This window comes from Ascochyta rabiei, chromosome 10 (assembly GCF_004011695.2).
Source record: "Ascochyta rabiei chromosome 10, complete sequence".
Taxonomy (NCBI): domain Eukaryota; kingdom Fungi; phylum Ascomycota; class Dothideomycetes; order Pleosporales; family Didymellaceae; genus Ascochyta; species Ascochyta rabiei.
Window position 1 is genome coordinate 392,242 of NC_082414.1, and position 14,770 is coordinate 407,011.

Below are 14,770 nucleotides of genomic sequence, written 5' to 3' on the forward strand. Positions count from 1 at the left end.
GAACAAACAAACAAACAAACGAAAAACAAACGAAAAACAAACTGAATGCGCAACGTTCCCGCCGAGTTCATAATCATACCTTTTCATGTCATTTCTTCTTTTCGTCAATACATCAGTCCCCATCCCTACAACAACGCCTGCACAACAACAAAACCCACCACTCACTGCGCCCCCTCGGTCCCCAATGGTGCAGACAAACCCTGAAGCCACAGATCATCAGCAGCGCCAGGTTTGTTATTCAGCGCAGCCACATCCGCAGGGACATGGCTGGTGACGACCGGTCCAGGTCCGAGGAACCACGGCAGCGCATCCGTAATACTATCCACCAGACTAGGATCGATGGAGACAGGGGTTTCAGGGACCGTGACGCCGTCCTCGGCCTGGTCGGCGGCTTCCTGCAGCGGGTTTGAGTGCTGGTCGATGGGCGGGAGGTTGTCTGATGAATCGCTCGGTACGGGTGTCAGGCCTGAGAAGGTGTCTGCTTCGACTGGGTCCGCTGGCGTGTCTTGTATGGGTGCGGGGCCGAGGGATGCAGGGTTGTTTAGGATTTCTGACACGAGCTCGCCGAGGGTTTTGTTCTGGTAGGGTTGGAGCTCTGTGTAGTTCCTCGCTGGCGCCGAGGTGTTGGCGATTGGGTACGGAGCATCGGTTGTAGAGTTCAAGGGGTAGGGGCCTGTGAAGTTGTCTGGAAGAGGGTATGGGATTAGAGGGTTCGAGTGACCTGGACGAGGGCGACGACCGCTGGCATCTGGTGCCTCGAGTGGGGGGGTTATGTTCTCGAATGGGCCTTCAGACAAGCCGGGATATGTGCCGTGCTCTGGCTCGATGGGCGATGTAGCAGCCAGTGCCTGGTTCTCGAGGCAGTCTTCATATTGGGCTTGTTCTTCCGCAAAATTCTCGAGGTAGACATCGTGGGCAGCAATTGCTTCGGCCGTGAGATTGCATCCACCCCAGCAGGAGTTGAAGCCGACCTGCTGGATGGGCTGAACGCACGAAAAGATGACGGGGCTGTCCTCCCCAGGGTACACATCGGTAGAGTCAGGTGTATCAGTAGGTGTCGAGTCGTCGATGGGTTCGATGGAAATAATGATCGAGGGCTCGTTGGGCGGCCAGACATCTCCCTGAGGGTCCGGTCCTTCGCCAATCCAAACTGGTCCATTGGGTCCTTCTACATAGCCGGGCAGCAACTCTGGTTTTGGGTATTCAGGCGCGAATATCTGTGGCGGGAAAGTATAGTGCCCGTCCAGATCCGGAATCTCGAAATCTGGGTAGTCGACGTTGGGTGGATCATCCGAGGGTGGGGCATTGAGTATGTCGTTCAAGTGGTCCCAGTCGATGTCAGGTTCACCGTTGAGAAATCCAGGCTCGCCTGATGGCAAGGTTTCGGGCTCAGGCTCAGACTCAGGCGCGGGCACCGGATCAGTTTCAGGGTTGTCATCGAGGATGTTGAATGGGTCGCCGAATGCCTTAAGGAGGTAGTTCAGCAGTACCTCGAAGATGTTAACGCTGTCACCCGCATCGCTGCTCGCCTCACTGGTCACAGGGTCAACGAGCTGCCTCTTTCTCACCAATCCTTGGACCAGATCCGGGAACCACGCTTTGAAGCCAGCGTCAGCATCGGTAGCGTCGCCTGGTGCGCTGATGCTGCCGACACTGGGCCCGGGGTAAACTTGAGGCCGTGGTGCGTTGGCAAATGAGATTACGCCTCGTTTACTGTGCCTGCGCACCACTCCTGCATTTTGAGCACTTTCCGTGGCAGGCGCTTCGTTGCGGTCATAACCTGCGTTATGTGCATAACCCGCAGTGTAAGCGTAGGTAGAAGCAGGGTGATAGTACGGAATGTTGACAGTGGAAGCAGCAGCGTACTTGACGAGTGAGGCCATGTTATTGCTGAGCTCGACCATCCTGCGAAGGAAAGCCTCAAATTTTTCTTGAGAGCTCATGTCTTCGTAGGATTTCTGCGCAGATAGATTGTCAGACGTTCGTGCAGATGTCTGGTCAGATGCTTGCTGTTGATAGTACGCACTCTCATCGCTACGGTGGAATTGGATTGGTACTGCGCGCTTGGTGTACGATGCCCACCGCTTCTGGCGAGCTGTACGTTTGTATGCGGAGTCAGCATCCTCATGGTACTGCGAGTCTTGAGTACTGTAGACGTCCTTGTTGGAGTAATCGACTCCATCCTCTGGATACGGATCCAAATCCTCTACGTTGTGGTAGTGAGATCCCGGAGGATAATCAGAAGGTTTGTGTTTGCAATTTTCCGTGTGTATATGCGTTTTTGCGACGGCTGCCTTTGCGGAATACTCGTTCTTCGGGCTGTAGTTTTCGGCATAGTTGGCTACTGGTGCCATGCTCCTACGGACGTGACCTCTGGCGTAAAGCGATGCCAGGTACGCGTCGAGATCTTGCTGGACCTTTGTCTCTGACTTCTTGCCGTCTGGTTTTGGCGCGCTCTGTGACGGCTTCGGCTTTTGCTGAACTTTCTGCTGTTGCTGGTCTTGTTGTTGCTGCGCAGGCTGTTGCTTCTGCTGGTTTGTTCGAGAACTACTGCCAAAGCATTCGGGATACCACTTTCCGGATGCGATCTTACTTGCGCAATCGCTCCCTTGTTGCGATGTCGCTTTCGCTGGTGGAGTCCATTGACCACTACCACCACCACCATCACCACCACTGCCGGAGTTGCTCGGTGTTGTGCCTTTGCCAGCATCCTTGGACCCTTTTCCAGTGCACTGGCCCTTGGCGAAACTCGGTCGCATCGAGGCACTGTCACCATCACCGTAAGACACTTGTTTGCCGGGGTTGTCGAAGACGACATCGGTAGTCTCCTGTATCTTGCAGCTGTTAATGCCTGCCAGATTCGCAACGAACAGATCGGGGTATCTTGACAATGCAGCGGCTGCTGCAGCTTGAGAATCGCGCTTGCCCATAGCCTTGTTGGTGATGTCGACAACGGCACAGTTCATATACATCTCTCGGTTGCCAATTTTGTTGAACCTGTGTACTGTCAGGTCGAACGCTTTTTTTTGTGATGTTCCATGGGGGGAACTTGGAGTAGGGCAGTCTTACCATGTCCACGACAACAGACACTTCTTGGCTGGCGGTAGATCCTTAGGTATTGTGTACTCATAGTGATCACTCAAGGGACAACCGCCAATTATACTTTTCATGACATGAAAGCTTGACCCGCCGTCACAGCTCAACGCAATCTGACAACTACCGCCACCATGTGTTGCACTCCCTGACAACCTCAAGGTTTGTTTGCTACCAGCCGCATATGTTGCGACTGTGGTCAGTGGTGTGTTGAGGTGGTAGCCCTTGCAGGCAAAGTTGCTGCCGTCAGCGTTCAGTGGGCTAAGGATGTTGTAGTCTTTGGGCTCGTCGCGGTCTGCGTGTGGGTCTCTCAAGGGCGACGGTGATGACATTTGCATGTGCGCAAGAGCGAGGGGAAAAGCGCTCAGCGCGCCGATGATGGAAAGAGGTGCCATGGTGAGTATGGCCGGCATACGGTAGAGTGCAGAGTTGCGCTGGTAGATGGGCAGCGTGCTGGCCCACCATGGTGGTTATATCGATTCGTGCTGTTGCAAGCAAGGGATGATGGCAGGTGGGCGAGCTGCGCGTCGAATTCCTGGTTGTCGCGTGGACGTGTGGAGGCCCGTCTAGAAGTCAGACCGAACGTAACAGAAAGACAAAGGAGGGTTGTGACAAGGGATTAGAGATGGAATCAATGAGTGGATTTGCGCAAAGATGTCGAAGTACCGTGTAGCTCTGGGGGCTCTGCTGGAGTCAGGTGGAATTGTCTCAGCAGACTCGTGCATGTCCTCATCTCAGACATGTTCTGGCGTCCAAGTCCGACGTCGAGCTCAAACACAGGAAGAAGCCTTACAGTGAGGAATGGATCAAGTGTGCTCGTGCAAATCGCGTCAGGCCCCGGCCCTCAGTAGCTAGTTCCTTGTGGCATTCCATTAAGTATTTGTGCACCCCCAAAAGCTTCGCAAAGCTTGTAGCAGACCCAGTAACGCCGCGGAATGCAATGCCCATGTCGCTCCCTCTCATCTCAAGGATGATCTCTGCTTCAGCCCCTCGTCGCCCTTGTTGGCGTGCTTCCTCCCGCCACGGAAGTCGTTGGCCGACAGCTCCGTGGCAGTGTGCAGACCCAGCTCTGCAGCCTCCTTATCGGCGCGGCGCTTCCGGCTGCGCTCGGCGTGGGCGAGCAGGTATGGACGCACGAGCAGGTAGGCACCGACGATGATGATGATGCGGATCCAGCGCTGCGCTGTCATCTCCTCCCAAGACTTGACCGAGTTGTTGACGAGGCGGTCCTTCCACTCGACCACGTTGGCGACGAGCGCATTCCAGGAGATTTCTTCGGCCATGGCTGCTGTCGTTGAGTGGTTCGGCGGTTGCAAGGGTGGAGTGTGGAGTGGATGTTTGGTGGTCCTCGACTGGAGCAAACGGGCTGTCAGCAGCAGTTGGGTGGTTGGGTGACGAGTGCGATGTCACAGCGTGAGGGGCGACAGCCACAAGAGGCAGACGTATGCGAGGAGGTTTGTATTGGGCTGGATCGAAGCAAGGGAAAATGAGTGAGGAAACAAGCGCACGTTCATTTCACCGGCAAATCACTCACTCACTGTGGCATAATCGGCGGGCGGTGAGGCCGAGGTCTGCGCCTGAATCTGCGCCTGAATCTGCGCCTGAATCTGCGCCTGAATCTGCGCCTCCGACCCTCCGGCCTCCCCCGCTATTGGCCACCATCGAACGCGTCGCGTGCGGCGTTGTCCTGGTGTTGCACGCCCACCGTCGTTCTGGGGCCCTCTAGACGACGCAGCATCATGGCCTCGGTTGATGGCGAAGCTGCCGGGCGCGAAGAGGTGCGTCGTCCACGTGCTGCTTGTAGCCTTCCACGCTGATTTTGTCCCCACAGCGTCTTAAATCCGCTCTGTGGTACTCAATCGGCCAGTTCGTTGACGATGCCCTCCTCGCAGACGATCTGAACGCAACACCGCAGTTCATCGGCGCACTGACCGAGCTGGTATACACACAGATCGGTATGTGCCTGCCTCGACAAAGGAGTTGCAATCACGTCACGACCAATCGTCTTTGCCCATCTCTCTACACACCACACACTATACTTGGACTTTCCCGTCCGCCAACTGACACGACTCAGCTAACACATCCCGCGACCTCGAGACCTTCTCCCGTCACGCCGGCCGCAAGGCTATCAACACCGACGACGTCATGTTGCTTACGCGCCGCAACGAAGCTCTCGAAGACATGCTACGGCAAGAGCTGGATCGTCTGAAGGCTGCCGAGGGCCGTGGAGAGCCACAGCACAACGTCACAAAGGGCAAGAAGAGAGGGAGGCCTGTCGGTGGAGCAAAGGGGAAGGGAAAGGCTTAGCTGAGGGCTAGGCTTGCGTCACTGTGTCCATCGAGAGCATGGTCACTGTGCCAATCGAGAGCATGGTCACTGCGCCAATCGAGAGCATGATGGTTGTGTTGAATTCCCGGGCGCTCGTTGGTATGATACCCGTGGGTGTAAATCACTCACACGAAATTACACACTGAAAACGAGTATTGCATCTATAAAACACAAGATTGTCAAATTACAATTACACACTAAAAACAAAGAGTTTTGCATCTCCAAAACACTAGACTCTTCAACAGAAGCAGTGTTCCGCACTGGCTTACCCATCTTTTCCATCTCCAACCGTATATTTCTGCAATACTCTACAAAAGCTGCAGGCTTTGTGAGTGTGGGTTTTTATCGCAGCCGCCATGATACTTCCACCGCGTGCATCAGTCGCTAGCCTCCGCTCACGTGCGACCCCCCCTCCTCCAATTGAAAGCAGCAAGTGGGGTTTCGCCCCTCCACCCAGCCTACACTAACGGCCATCGGCGAGCTCCTGCACGCGACCTGGAACGCGCCGCGGGCGAGCACCGCGATAACGATCATTCGGCAGGCCTGTGATTCGCTGCGCTGCGTCTCACGACTAAGAAGATGGTCCTGAAGGGTCCAGTGACACTGCAGTTTGGGGTGTGAGCCGCGACCTTCTCCACATACCGCATGGAGCTGCTGTATCTAGTCAGTACATGTTGAACTCACATACTCTTCGCCTTTCGCTCCTCCTCAGCTCTGATACCCCTCCCCTTTCCCTCCTCTCTCGTTGCTACGTTCTCGCTGCTACGCTGTCGCTTCTGCCTCTTCGTTTTGTGATTGTGGCGAGCTAGAAGATCATGGCGCCTGGACTTATCGAGACCGAGTCAGCGCCCGCTGCGCCTGCGGATGCACTGCGCCAGCTGAATGAAATCACGGCCAGCTTTGACGATACGCTGAGGTTCTACCTCAATGGCACAAAGGTCACGCTTGACAACGCGGACCCGGAGGTTACCGTCTTGGAGTATCTGAGAGGGATTGGGCTTACAGGAACCAAGTTGGGGTGTGCGGAAGGAGGATGTGGAGCCTGCACAGTGGTAGGTTCTGATTTCTTTTCGTAGGGAACAGGATGGTCTGCAGCAGCGACACGTGTGCTAGCGTCCTAGAGGAACTGAGGGTGAAAGGAAGGTGCTGATATCCCTTCCAGGTCGTCTCACAGTTCAATCCCACAACGAAGAAGATATACCACGCCTCCGTAAACGCGTGTCTAGCGCCGCTGGTCAGTGTAGACGGCAAACACGTCATCACAGTCGAAGGGATAGGCAACGTCAAGAGACCGCATCCAGCACAAGAGCGGATAGCAAAGGGCAATGGTAGCCAGTGCGGCTTCTGCACCCCAGGAATCGTCATGAGCTTGTACGCCCTCCTTCGCAACACCGATGCACCCACCGAACACGATGTCGAAGAAGCTTTTGATGGCAACCTGTGCAGGTGCACAGGATACAGGCCGATCTTGGACGCCGCACAGAGCTTCAGTGTAAAGACCGGATGTGGTCAGGCAAAGGCAAACGGCGGGGGTGGATGTTGCATGGAGAAAAACGGTTCGAACGGCGGTGGATGCTGCAAGAGCAATGGCACGGGTGGCGACGACCAGCCTATCAAGCGATTTACACCACCAGGCTTCATCGAGTACAAGCCCGATACTGAGCTGATCTTCCCACCACAGCTTCGCAAGCACGAATTCAGACCGCTAGCATTTGGTAACAAGCGAAAGAAGTGGTTCAGACCTACGACATTACAGCAATTGTTGGAGATCAAGAGCGCATATCCCTCAGCGAAGCTCATCGGTGGATCCACAGAGACGCAGATTGAGATCAAGTTCAAGGGCATGAACTACAGCGCTTCCGTGTTTGTTGGCGACATCCCAGAGCTGCGCCAGTTCAGCTTCAACGACGACCATCTTGAGATTGGTGGAAACGTGGTGCTGACGGATCTCGAGCGGATATGCGAAGACGCCGTTGAGCACTACGGAGAAGGAAGGGGACAGCCATTTGCCACAATCCTGAAACAAATTCGTTACTTTGCCGGACGACAGATCAGAAACGTGGGTACGCCCGCGGGTAACCTCGCAACCGCCAGTCCCATTTCAGATCTCAACCCAGTCTTCGTGGCCACAAACGCAACGCTGGTAGCGAAGAGCTTGAAGGAGACAACGGAGATACCTATGTCGACATTCTTCAAGGGCTACCGGCAAACCGCTCTGCCTCCTGACGCCATCATCGCAGGTCTTCGAATTCCTGTGGCCAAGGAGAAGGGCGAGTATGTCCGCGCGTACAAGCAATCGAAGCGCAAGGACGATGATATTGCCATCGTCAATGCTGCACTGAGAGTCGAGCTTGACGACGATCAAATCGTCAAGGATGTGAGTCTCGTCTATGGCGGTATGGCACCAACCACAATCGTTGCGAAGAAGGCAACAGACTTCCTCCAAGGCCGGAAGTTCACGGACCTCCAGACTCTGGAAGGCGTGATGGCAAAGCTCGAGGAGGACTTTGATCTGCGCTTTGGCGTGCCGGGTGGCATGGCAACGTACAGGAAGACCCTTGCGCTTGGCTTCTTCTACAAGTTCTACCACGAAGTGCTCGCTGGTTTGAATGCCGACGAAGCCGACGTCGATACACAAGCGATTGGCGAAATCGAGAGAGACATCAGTTCAGGCTGGAAAGACGGCAAAGCAGCTGAGGCATACAAGCTAAGCGAGGTCGGACAGTCGAAAAGCCATGTTGCTGCTATGCAGCAGACCACCGGTGAAGCACAGTACACAGACGACATCCCGCTACAACGAAACGAGCTGTATGGGTGTCTTGTCTTGTCGGCGAAAGCACACGCAAAACTGCTCAGTGTTGACGCGCAAGCAGCTCTTGACTTACCGGGCGTTGCCGCGTACGTGGACCACAAAGATTTGGCCACGCCCGAATCGAATTGGTGGGGAGCGCCTTCTTGCGACGAGACCTTTTTTGCGGTCGACGAGGTCTTCACTGTTGGTCAGCCTATCGGTATGATCTTGGCAGATACAGCGAAGCATGCCGAACAGGCGGCTAGAGCAGTCAAGATCGAGTACGAGGAGCTGCCGGCAATCTTCACCATCGAGGAAGCCATTCAGCAAGACAGCTACTTCCAGCACTTCCGCCACATCAAGAAGGGAGATGTAGAGAAGGCGTTCGAAGAAGCTGATCATGTCTTTACTGGAACAGCACGTATGGGGGGCCAAGAGCACTTCTACCTCGAAACACAGGCGTGTCTGGCAGTACCGAAGCCTGAGTTTGGCGAGATGGAAGTGTACAGTAGCACTCAGAACCCGGCGGAGACCCAAGCGTATGTCTCCAAGGTCCTGGGTGTTTCTGCGAACAAGATCAACGCTCGCGTCAAGCGTATGGGTGGTGGCTTCGGTGGCAAGGAGACACGTTCAATCCAGCTCGCAGGTATTGTAGCGGTGGCAGCCAACAAGGTCCGGAAACCCGTTCGATGCATGCTCAACCGAGACGAAGACATCATGACATCCGGTCAACGCCACCCCTTCCTCGCTCGATGGAAGGTCGCCGTGAACAAGGACGGCAAACTTCAGGCTCTTGACGCAGATGTCTTCAACAACGGTGGCTGGAGTCAAGATCTCTCTGGAGCAGTCGTCGAGCGCGCGCTTTCGCATATTGACGGCGTTTACTCGATCCCAAACGTCCACGTCCGCGGCAGAGTAGCAAAGACGAATACCGTTTCCAACACAGCTTTCCGTGGCTTCGGCGGACCTCAGGGCATGTTCATCTGTGAGACCTTTATGGAAGAGATTGCAGATCATCTCAAAATTTCTGCCGAAAAGCTGCGTGAGATCAACATGTACTCACCCGAGGGCAACATGGTCACGCATTTCAATCAGGAGATCAAGGACTGGTATGTTCCGCTCATGTACAAGCAAGTCCAGGAAGAGTCAGAATACTCTCGCAGGCGAGCGGAAATCGAAGAGTTCAACAAGACACACAAGTGGAACAAACGCGGCCTCGCGATTGTCCCCACGAAATTCGGCATCTCCTTTACGGCACTCTTCCTCAACCAGGCTGGCGCGCTCGTGCACATCTACCACGATGGCAGTATCCTGGTTGCGCACGGTGGTACAGAGATGGGTCAAGGTCTGCACACCAAGATGACGCAGATTGCAGCTGAAGCGCTCCAAGTGCCGCTCGAAAGCGTGTTCATCAGCGACACTGCGACAAACACTGTCGCCAACGCATCTTCTACAGCCGCGTCAGCTTCTTCAGATTTGAACGGCTATGCTATCTACAACGCCTGCGAACAACTGAACGAGAGGTTGAAGCCGTATCGCGAGAAGCTTGGCCCTGGAGCGTCCATGAAAGACCTTGCGCACATGGCCTACTTCGACCGTTGCAATCTCTCGGCTCAAGGCTTCTACAAAACACCTGACATTGGCTATGTCTGGGGTGCCAACACAGGGCAGATGTTCTTCTACTTCACCCAAGGTGTTGCCGCGGCCGAAGTCGAGATCGACACGCTCACCGGCGACTGGACGACGCGCCGAGCAGATATCAAGATGGATGTTGGGCGATCTATTAACCCGGCGATCGACTACGGCCAGATCGAGGGCGCATTTGTGCAGGGTCAGGGATTGTTCACGACAGAGGAGAGTTTGTGGCAGAGGAGTACGGGTGGCATCTTTACAAAGGGACCAGGAAACTACAAGATCCCTGGGTTCAGAGATATTCCTCAGGTATTCAACGTCTCACTGCTCAAGGACGTGCAGTGGGAGAACCTCCGCACCATTCAGCGCTCGAGAGGTGTCGGTAAGTCCTTTCCCCCAGTGTTTCTGGCGAATGTTAGGAATCATGCTAACCTTGAGCAGGTGAACCTCCGCTGTTCATGGGCAGCTGTGTTTTCTTTGCTATCCGCGATGCGTTGAAGGCGGCGAGAGCACAATTTGGTGAGACAAGTGTGCTGCATTTGCAGAGCCCTGCTACGCCCGAAAGGATCAGGATCTCGTGTGCGGATCCGATCTTGAAGCGCGCTTGGGTTGAGCCAAAGGAGGGTGAGAAGAGCTTCTTCATCAGTATTTAGGTTTGCACAACACAGTTTTTGATGAGTTGATGGCGTCGGCATTCTGTTAGGATATACCACAATTGAATCAAGTCATCTATCAACGTCTGTCGATGCAGAGACATCGCGATACAGACATGGTGTTGAGGTTCAAATCGTTCATTGCCACGATGTTTCGCTTATCGCCAGATCGATCGCGCCCGTCGATCTAACCATACTTGAACATGACCATCATTGAAATGACATCACCGCCGCTCGCGATGCACTCAGAGCTTGACGCGTTTCTCGTTCAGCATGGCTTGCAAAAGGAACCATACAACTGTGTACTCTCGCCACGTTGAGCGCTTTTCACCACCCTCCATCAATAAACCCTGAGCTTCCTTTTTGATGATACGTTCTGCACAGAAGCTTGGTCCTTCAATCACACATCGAGCAGCACCGCGAGCGCCACTTGTCTTGCAGAGCTTTCGCCCACTTCCTTATCTTTCCATTATGCCTCCAAAACGCAAGAGATCCACAGCGGCAGCTGCGTCGCCTGCGGCCGTTGCGGCTTCTCTTGACCGATCGAAGATGCGCCGCTCTGAAGTGCCCTTTCCATCGAATGCCGCAGAAAAGGACGCAAAGCTGCCACGCCGACAATCTTCTCGTGGGGGTAATGCTGCAGTCACAAATCCAGATGTGAATCCTGAGGTTCTTGACGCGCCCAATGCTCTGCGGGCATCGCCTGATGGGCAAGAGTGCGCCGAAGCAGAGGCACACCTGCACCAGCACGACATCGACGCCGGTACTGCAGTCAACGGCGTCAATGCGGCCTCAGCTAAGCCCTCAACCTCGCAGGCTGCAACCACGGAGTTCAAGGCAGTTCCATCAACAGGTGCCGAACGCATTGACGAAGCTGGCGCCCCGTCTGCAGCGCCAGCAGCCGGCAGGGCCAAGAGAAAGAAGGCCGGGACGCAGCATGTGAAGACAGAAGGTGGAGAGAGCAATATCGCGGCGACAAATGGCGTTGTGGGGGATGTCACTGCCCCAGCAGAGGATGCGGGTGTTACTGGCGATCCCGAAGCCGACGAAGTGGACGGCGAGGAGGGCGACGAAGTGGAGCTCAAGAAAGCTCTAGCACGGCCGCCTCCTGTAAACTCTGAATACCTTCCTCTTCCGTGGAAGGGGCGGTTGGGATATGTACGGGGCCTGCATGACCCCACGCAATCTAACTTGACTAACATGCACGTTAGGCTTGTCTCAACACCTACCTTCGAAACGCAAATCCTCCCGTCTTCTGCTCCAGAACGTGCCGAATAGCGAGCATCATCGAACATCGGCACCCTCTGAAGGACCCTTCTCAGCCCGAGCATGCCACCAAGAACCGCCCTGATAAGGATCAGCCGGCTGACCATACACGGGGACAGAAGTTTGTTGAGGAGTTGGGCCTGGCCAATGTAAGAGACATTGGCAAGATGATCCGATGGAACGAAAAGTACGGCATTAAGTTTATGCGTTTGAGCAGCGAGATTTTCCCGTTTGCAAGTCACGAGGAGTATGGCTACAAACTCGAGCCTTTTGCTGCAGAAGCTCTGGCTGAAGCTGGCAAAGTCATCGCTGAGCTGGGCCACAGAGTCACTACACATCCTGGCCAGTTCACACAGCTGGGATCACCACGCCAGTCTGTTATCGAGAACGCCGTTCGCGATCTTGAGTATCACGCTGAGATGTTGTCTTTGCTAAAGCTGCCTCCACAACAAGATCGCGATGCCGTCATGATCATGCATCTGGGTGGTGCTTTTGGTGACAAGCCAGCTGCCCTTGAGAGGTTCCGCGAAAATTACGCAAGGCTCTCAGAGGGTGTCAAAAAGCGACTTGTACTTGAGAATGACGACGTTGTGTGGAACGCCCATGAGTTGTTGCCCATGTGCCAGGAACTCAACATACCTTTCGTTCTTGACTTCCATCACCACAACATCCTGTTCGATGACACCAAGCTACGAGAAGGCACGAAAGATGTGATGGACATGTTTCCTGCCATCCTCGAAACATGGTCAAAGAAAGATATCACACCAAAGATGCATTACTCTGAGTCGTGTCCCGGTGCCATCACCGGACGCGATCGCAGGAAGCACTCGCCACGCGTAATGACTCTTCCTCCATGTCCAGACACAATGGACTTGATGATTGAAGCAAAGGATAAGGAACAAGCTGTCTTCGAACTCATGCGGACATTCAAGCTTCCAGGCTTTGAGCGTATCGGCGACATTCTGCCATATCAACGACCGGACGAAAACAAGCCATGGAAGCCTACGCCAAAGAAGAAGGCCAAGAAGAGCAAGAAGAAAACTGGTGATCTCGATGACATTGACATGAAGCTCGAGGAGGCAGAAGAGGAGGAGGACGCTCCTCCACCCATCGTCCCTGACGAGGAGGTGGATATGGGCGGGCCTGAGGGACGAGTGTATTGGCCGCCTACGATGGAGGAGTGGCTTCGGCCACCGAAGCGCATAATCAAGAAGAAAGAGGAGGGCGCCGCGACTCGCGGTAAAAAGAAGTCAAAGGCTGCTGCAGCCACCGACAATGCCTCCGTCACTAGTGAAGCCGCAGGGCTTGAGGATATCAAAACCCCCGCTAAGAAGGCAGCGCCCAAACGGGCTGCTAGCTCGACGAAGAAAAAGGCGCCGAAGTCCGTCCCTACACCCTCCCCATCGAATGACGAAGATGGTCTCAGCTCGCCACCGCTCAGCGACTTGGGCGAGGAGGACGAGGCTCCTGCCGTGCAGAAGCGAGCAGCACGACCCGCGCCTATACGGAAGAAGTCAGGTAGGGTTACCGCTACCAAGGTAAGCTACCGGGAAGAAGAAGCCGAGGAGATGAGCATGTAGTGGCACTCAAGTGTAGCACTCGGCAATTTTAGGAGTTTGGAACTGGTAATCGAATTTCGAGCCTTTGTCTGCACCATCACCAGCCGTTTGACGTTGCGAATCGATGTGGAATGTCACTGACACACCGACACATATTCTCCTACACCCTAGCTCCCCTTCTCGCTTGCACTCCCGTACCGCTGTTACCCAGGGGTACCCAGCCTCTGCCGCGACTCTCCGCTCTTAACCTCGTCGCAGCTAGCGAGATTCTGCACAATAAGTACCTTCCTCATTCAGATAGCTCCGGGCTGTCTGTCAACCACGGAAACCACACACGAACAGACAAACAATCAGCACACCGGGTGCCTCGACAACAAGGACAGCAACATGCGTGCCTACCTGATCAAGGACGCCTACCTGATCAAGAACGCCCACCATGATCACGAGCCAAGCCACCTCGCAACATGGGGGCTTCGATAACGTTCTCGAAGAGCAGTTCCTGTACGAAGGCGTTATCGAAGCACGGCTCGCCTTGCGACCCCACACTCCGACGGCAACCGAGGCATTCCGCTACCTTCTTTGCTCCTTCCATTGCATAACCCACTCGCTCCCACCAATGAGCTCTCCCACATAAATAGGACTATTGATTCGATGCACGACATTCAAACAAGCTATTGGTGCGTCTGCAGTGTACCTGTCACAGTACAGTACGTGGTTCCCAACTTGCCCTGGCTGCTGCAGTGCATTGCAGAACGAATGCATGTCCAAGTTTGTCTCGGCGGGCACTCTGGAAGCCTGCTCATCGCAGTTAGTCGGAGCTGCGAGCCAAACAGGCCGGGACTGATAGGCTGGCCGGCACCACATGTTCTTGGACAGACTGATCATTTCTAGGCGAGAGAAACGCTCTGGGCTAAGAGTCTCGAACAGGCGCAATGCCCGTCCGTTTGCTGAAATGAAGGACTCTCAGGCACGGATGGATCCTTCCACCGTCTCGTACGGTTAGAGTGGAGATGGCTATAACGGAACTTGCAGTACGAGGCCGCGGTAGTGAGGTGGGGCTCAGTACGAGACTGCGATCTACCTCAACGTCTCTTGGAGTACCTATTGCACACGATATCCACCAATGAGGTCAGCGAGCACGCAATCAGGACGAGCTCTGAACAACTCGCCTGGTCCCAGCAGGAACGGAGGCAATCGAAAGACCGTTTCCACAACGCCTCTGGGCTAACAACTCGATCGCCATCAAGCCTGACGCATGCGCATGCGCACTGCAAGCAGCCACGCAAGAGCGGGATCAGACCTTCACCAGGCTGACGGCAGGCACCTTCCAACCCTCAGAGCGCCGGCCAGCAAGCTCCAGCCCTCTTGGTGCTGGCGCCCGCTGCTCGACCTTGCCTATCCCGTCTGCATGGAACGTTGTACAGCGAGACAGCTTATCAGCACACAGC

The 14,770-nt window shown here is 54.8% G+C and overlaps 5 protein-coding genes across 5 annotated transcripts, besides 5 other annotated features; 3 read left to right on the plus strand and 2 right to left on the minus strand.

The window, feature by feature from the left end:
• Position 1: 1 nt before the first annotated feature.
• Positions 2 to 42: a tandem repeat.
• Positions 43 to 161: 119 nt separating this feature from the next.
• Positions 162 to 3,488, minus strand: EKO05_0006239 (uncharacterized protein; the record flags this gene model as incomplete). Its single annotated transcript, XM_038940535.2, has 2 exons — positions 162 to 2,997; positions 3,070 to 3,488. 2 exons carry the CDS (start codon positions 3,486 to 3,488, stop codon positions 162 to 164), a joined length of 3,255 nt encoding a protein of 1,084 aa, XP_038797745.2.
• Positions 1,361 to 1,430: a tandem repeat.
• Positions 2,487 to 2,534: a tandem repeat.
• Positions 2,646 to 2,674: a tandem repeat.
• A 564-nt stretch (positions 3,489 to 4,052) lies between the features above and the next one.
• On the minus strand, positions 4,053 to 4,376 carry EKO05_0006240 (uncharacterized protein; the record flags this gene model as incomplete). The annotated part of the gene is made up of 1 exon (XM_038946058.1): positions 4,053 to 4,376. One exon carries the CDS (start codon positions 4,374 to 4,376, stop codon positions 4,053 to 4,055), a length of 324 nt encoding a protein of 107 aa, XP_038797746.1.
• A 456-nt stretch (positions 4,377 to 4,832) lies between these two features.
• Positions 4,833 to 5,400, plus strand: EKO05_0006241 (MHF histone-fold complex component; the record flags this gene model as incomplete). The annotated part of the gene is made up of 3 exons (XM_038940566.1): positions 4,833 to 4,871; positions 4,925 to 5,048; positions 5,168 to 5,400. The coding sequence occupies 3 exons, from the start codon at positions 4,833 to 4,835 to the stop codon at positions 5,398 to 5,400; spliced, it is 396 nt and encodes a 131-aa protein (XP_038797747.1).
• Positions 5,401 to 6,162: 762 nt separating this feature from the next.
• Positions 6,163 to 6,199: a tandem repeat.
• Positions 6,200 to 6,236: 37 nt separating this feature from the next.
• EKO05_0006242 (uncharacterized protein) lies at positions 6,237 to 10,497 on the plus strand (the record flags this gene model as incomplete). The annotated part of the gene is made up of 3 exons (XM_038940558.1): positions 6,237 to 6,473; positions 6,584 to 10,226; positions 10,286 to 10,497. 3 exons carry the CDS (start codon positions 6,237 to 6,239, stop codon positions 10,495 to 10,497), a joined length of 4,092 nt encoding a protein of 1,363 aa, XP_038797748.1.
• A 366-nt stretch (positions 10,498 to 10,863) lies between these two features.
• EKO05_0006243 (uncharacterized protein) lies at positions 10,864 to 13,343 on the plus strand (the record flags this gene model as incomplete). The annotated part of the gene is made up of 2 exons (XM_038940520.2): positions 10,864 to 11,655; positions 11,709 to 13,343. 2 exons carry the CDS (start codon positions 10,864 to 10,866, stop codon positions 13,341 to 13,343), a joined length of 2,427 nt encoding a protein of 808 aa, XP_038797749.2.
• Positions 13,344 to 14,770: the final 1,427 nt, after the last annotated feature.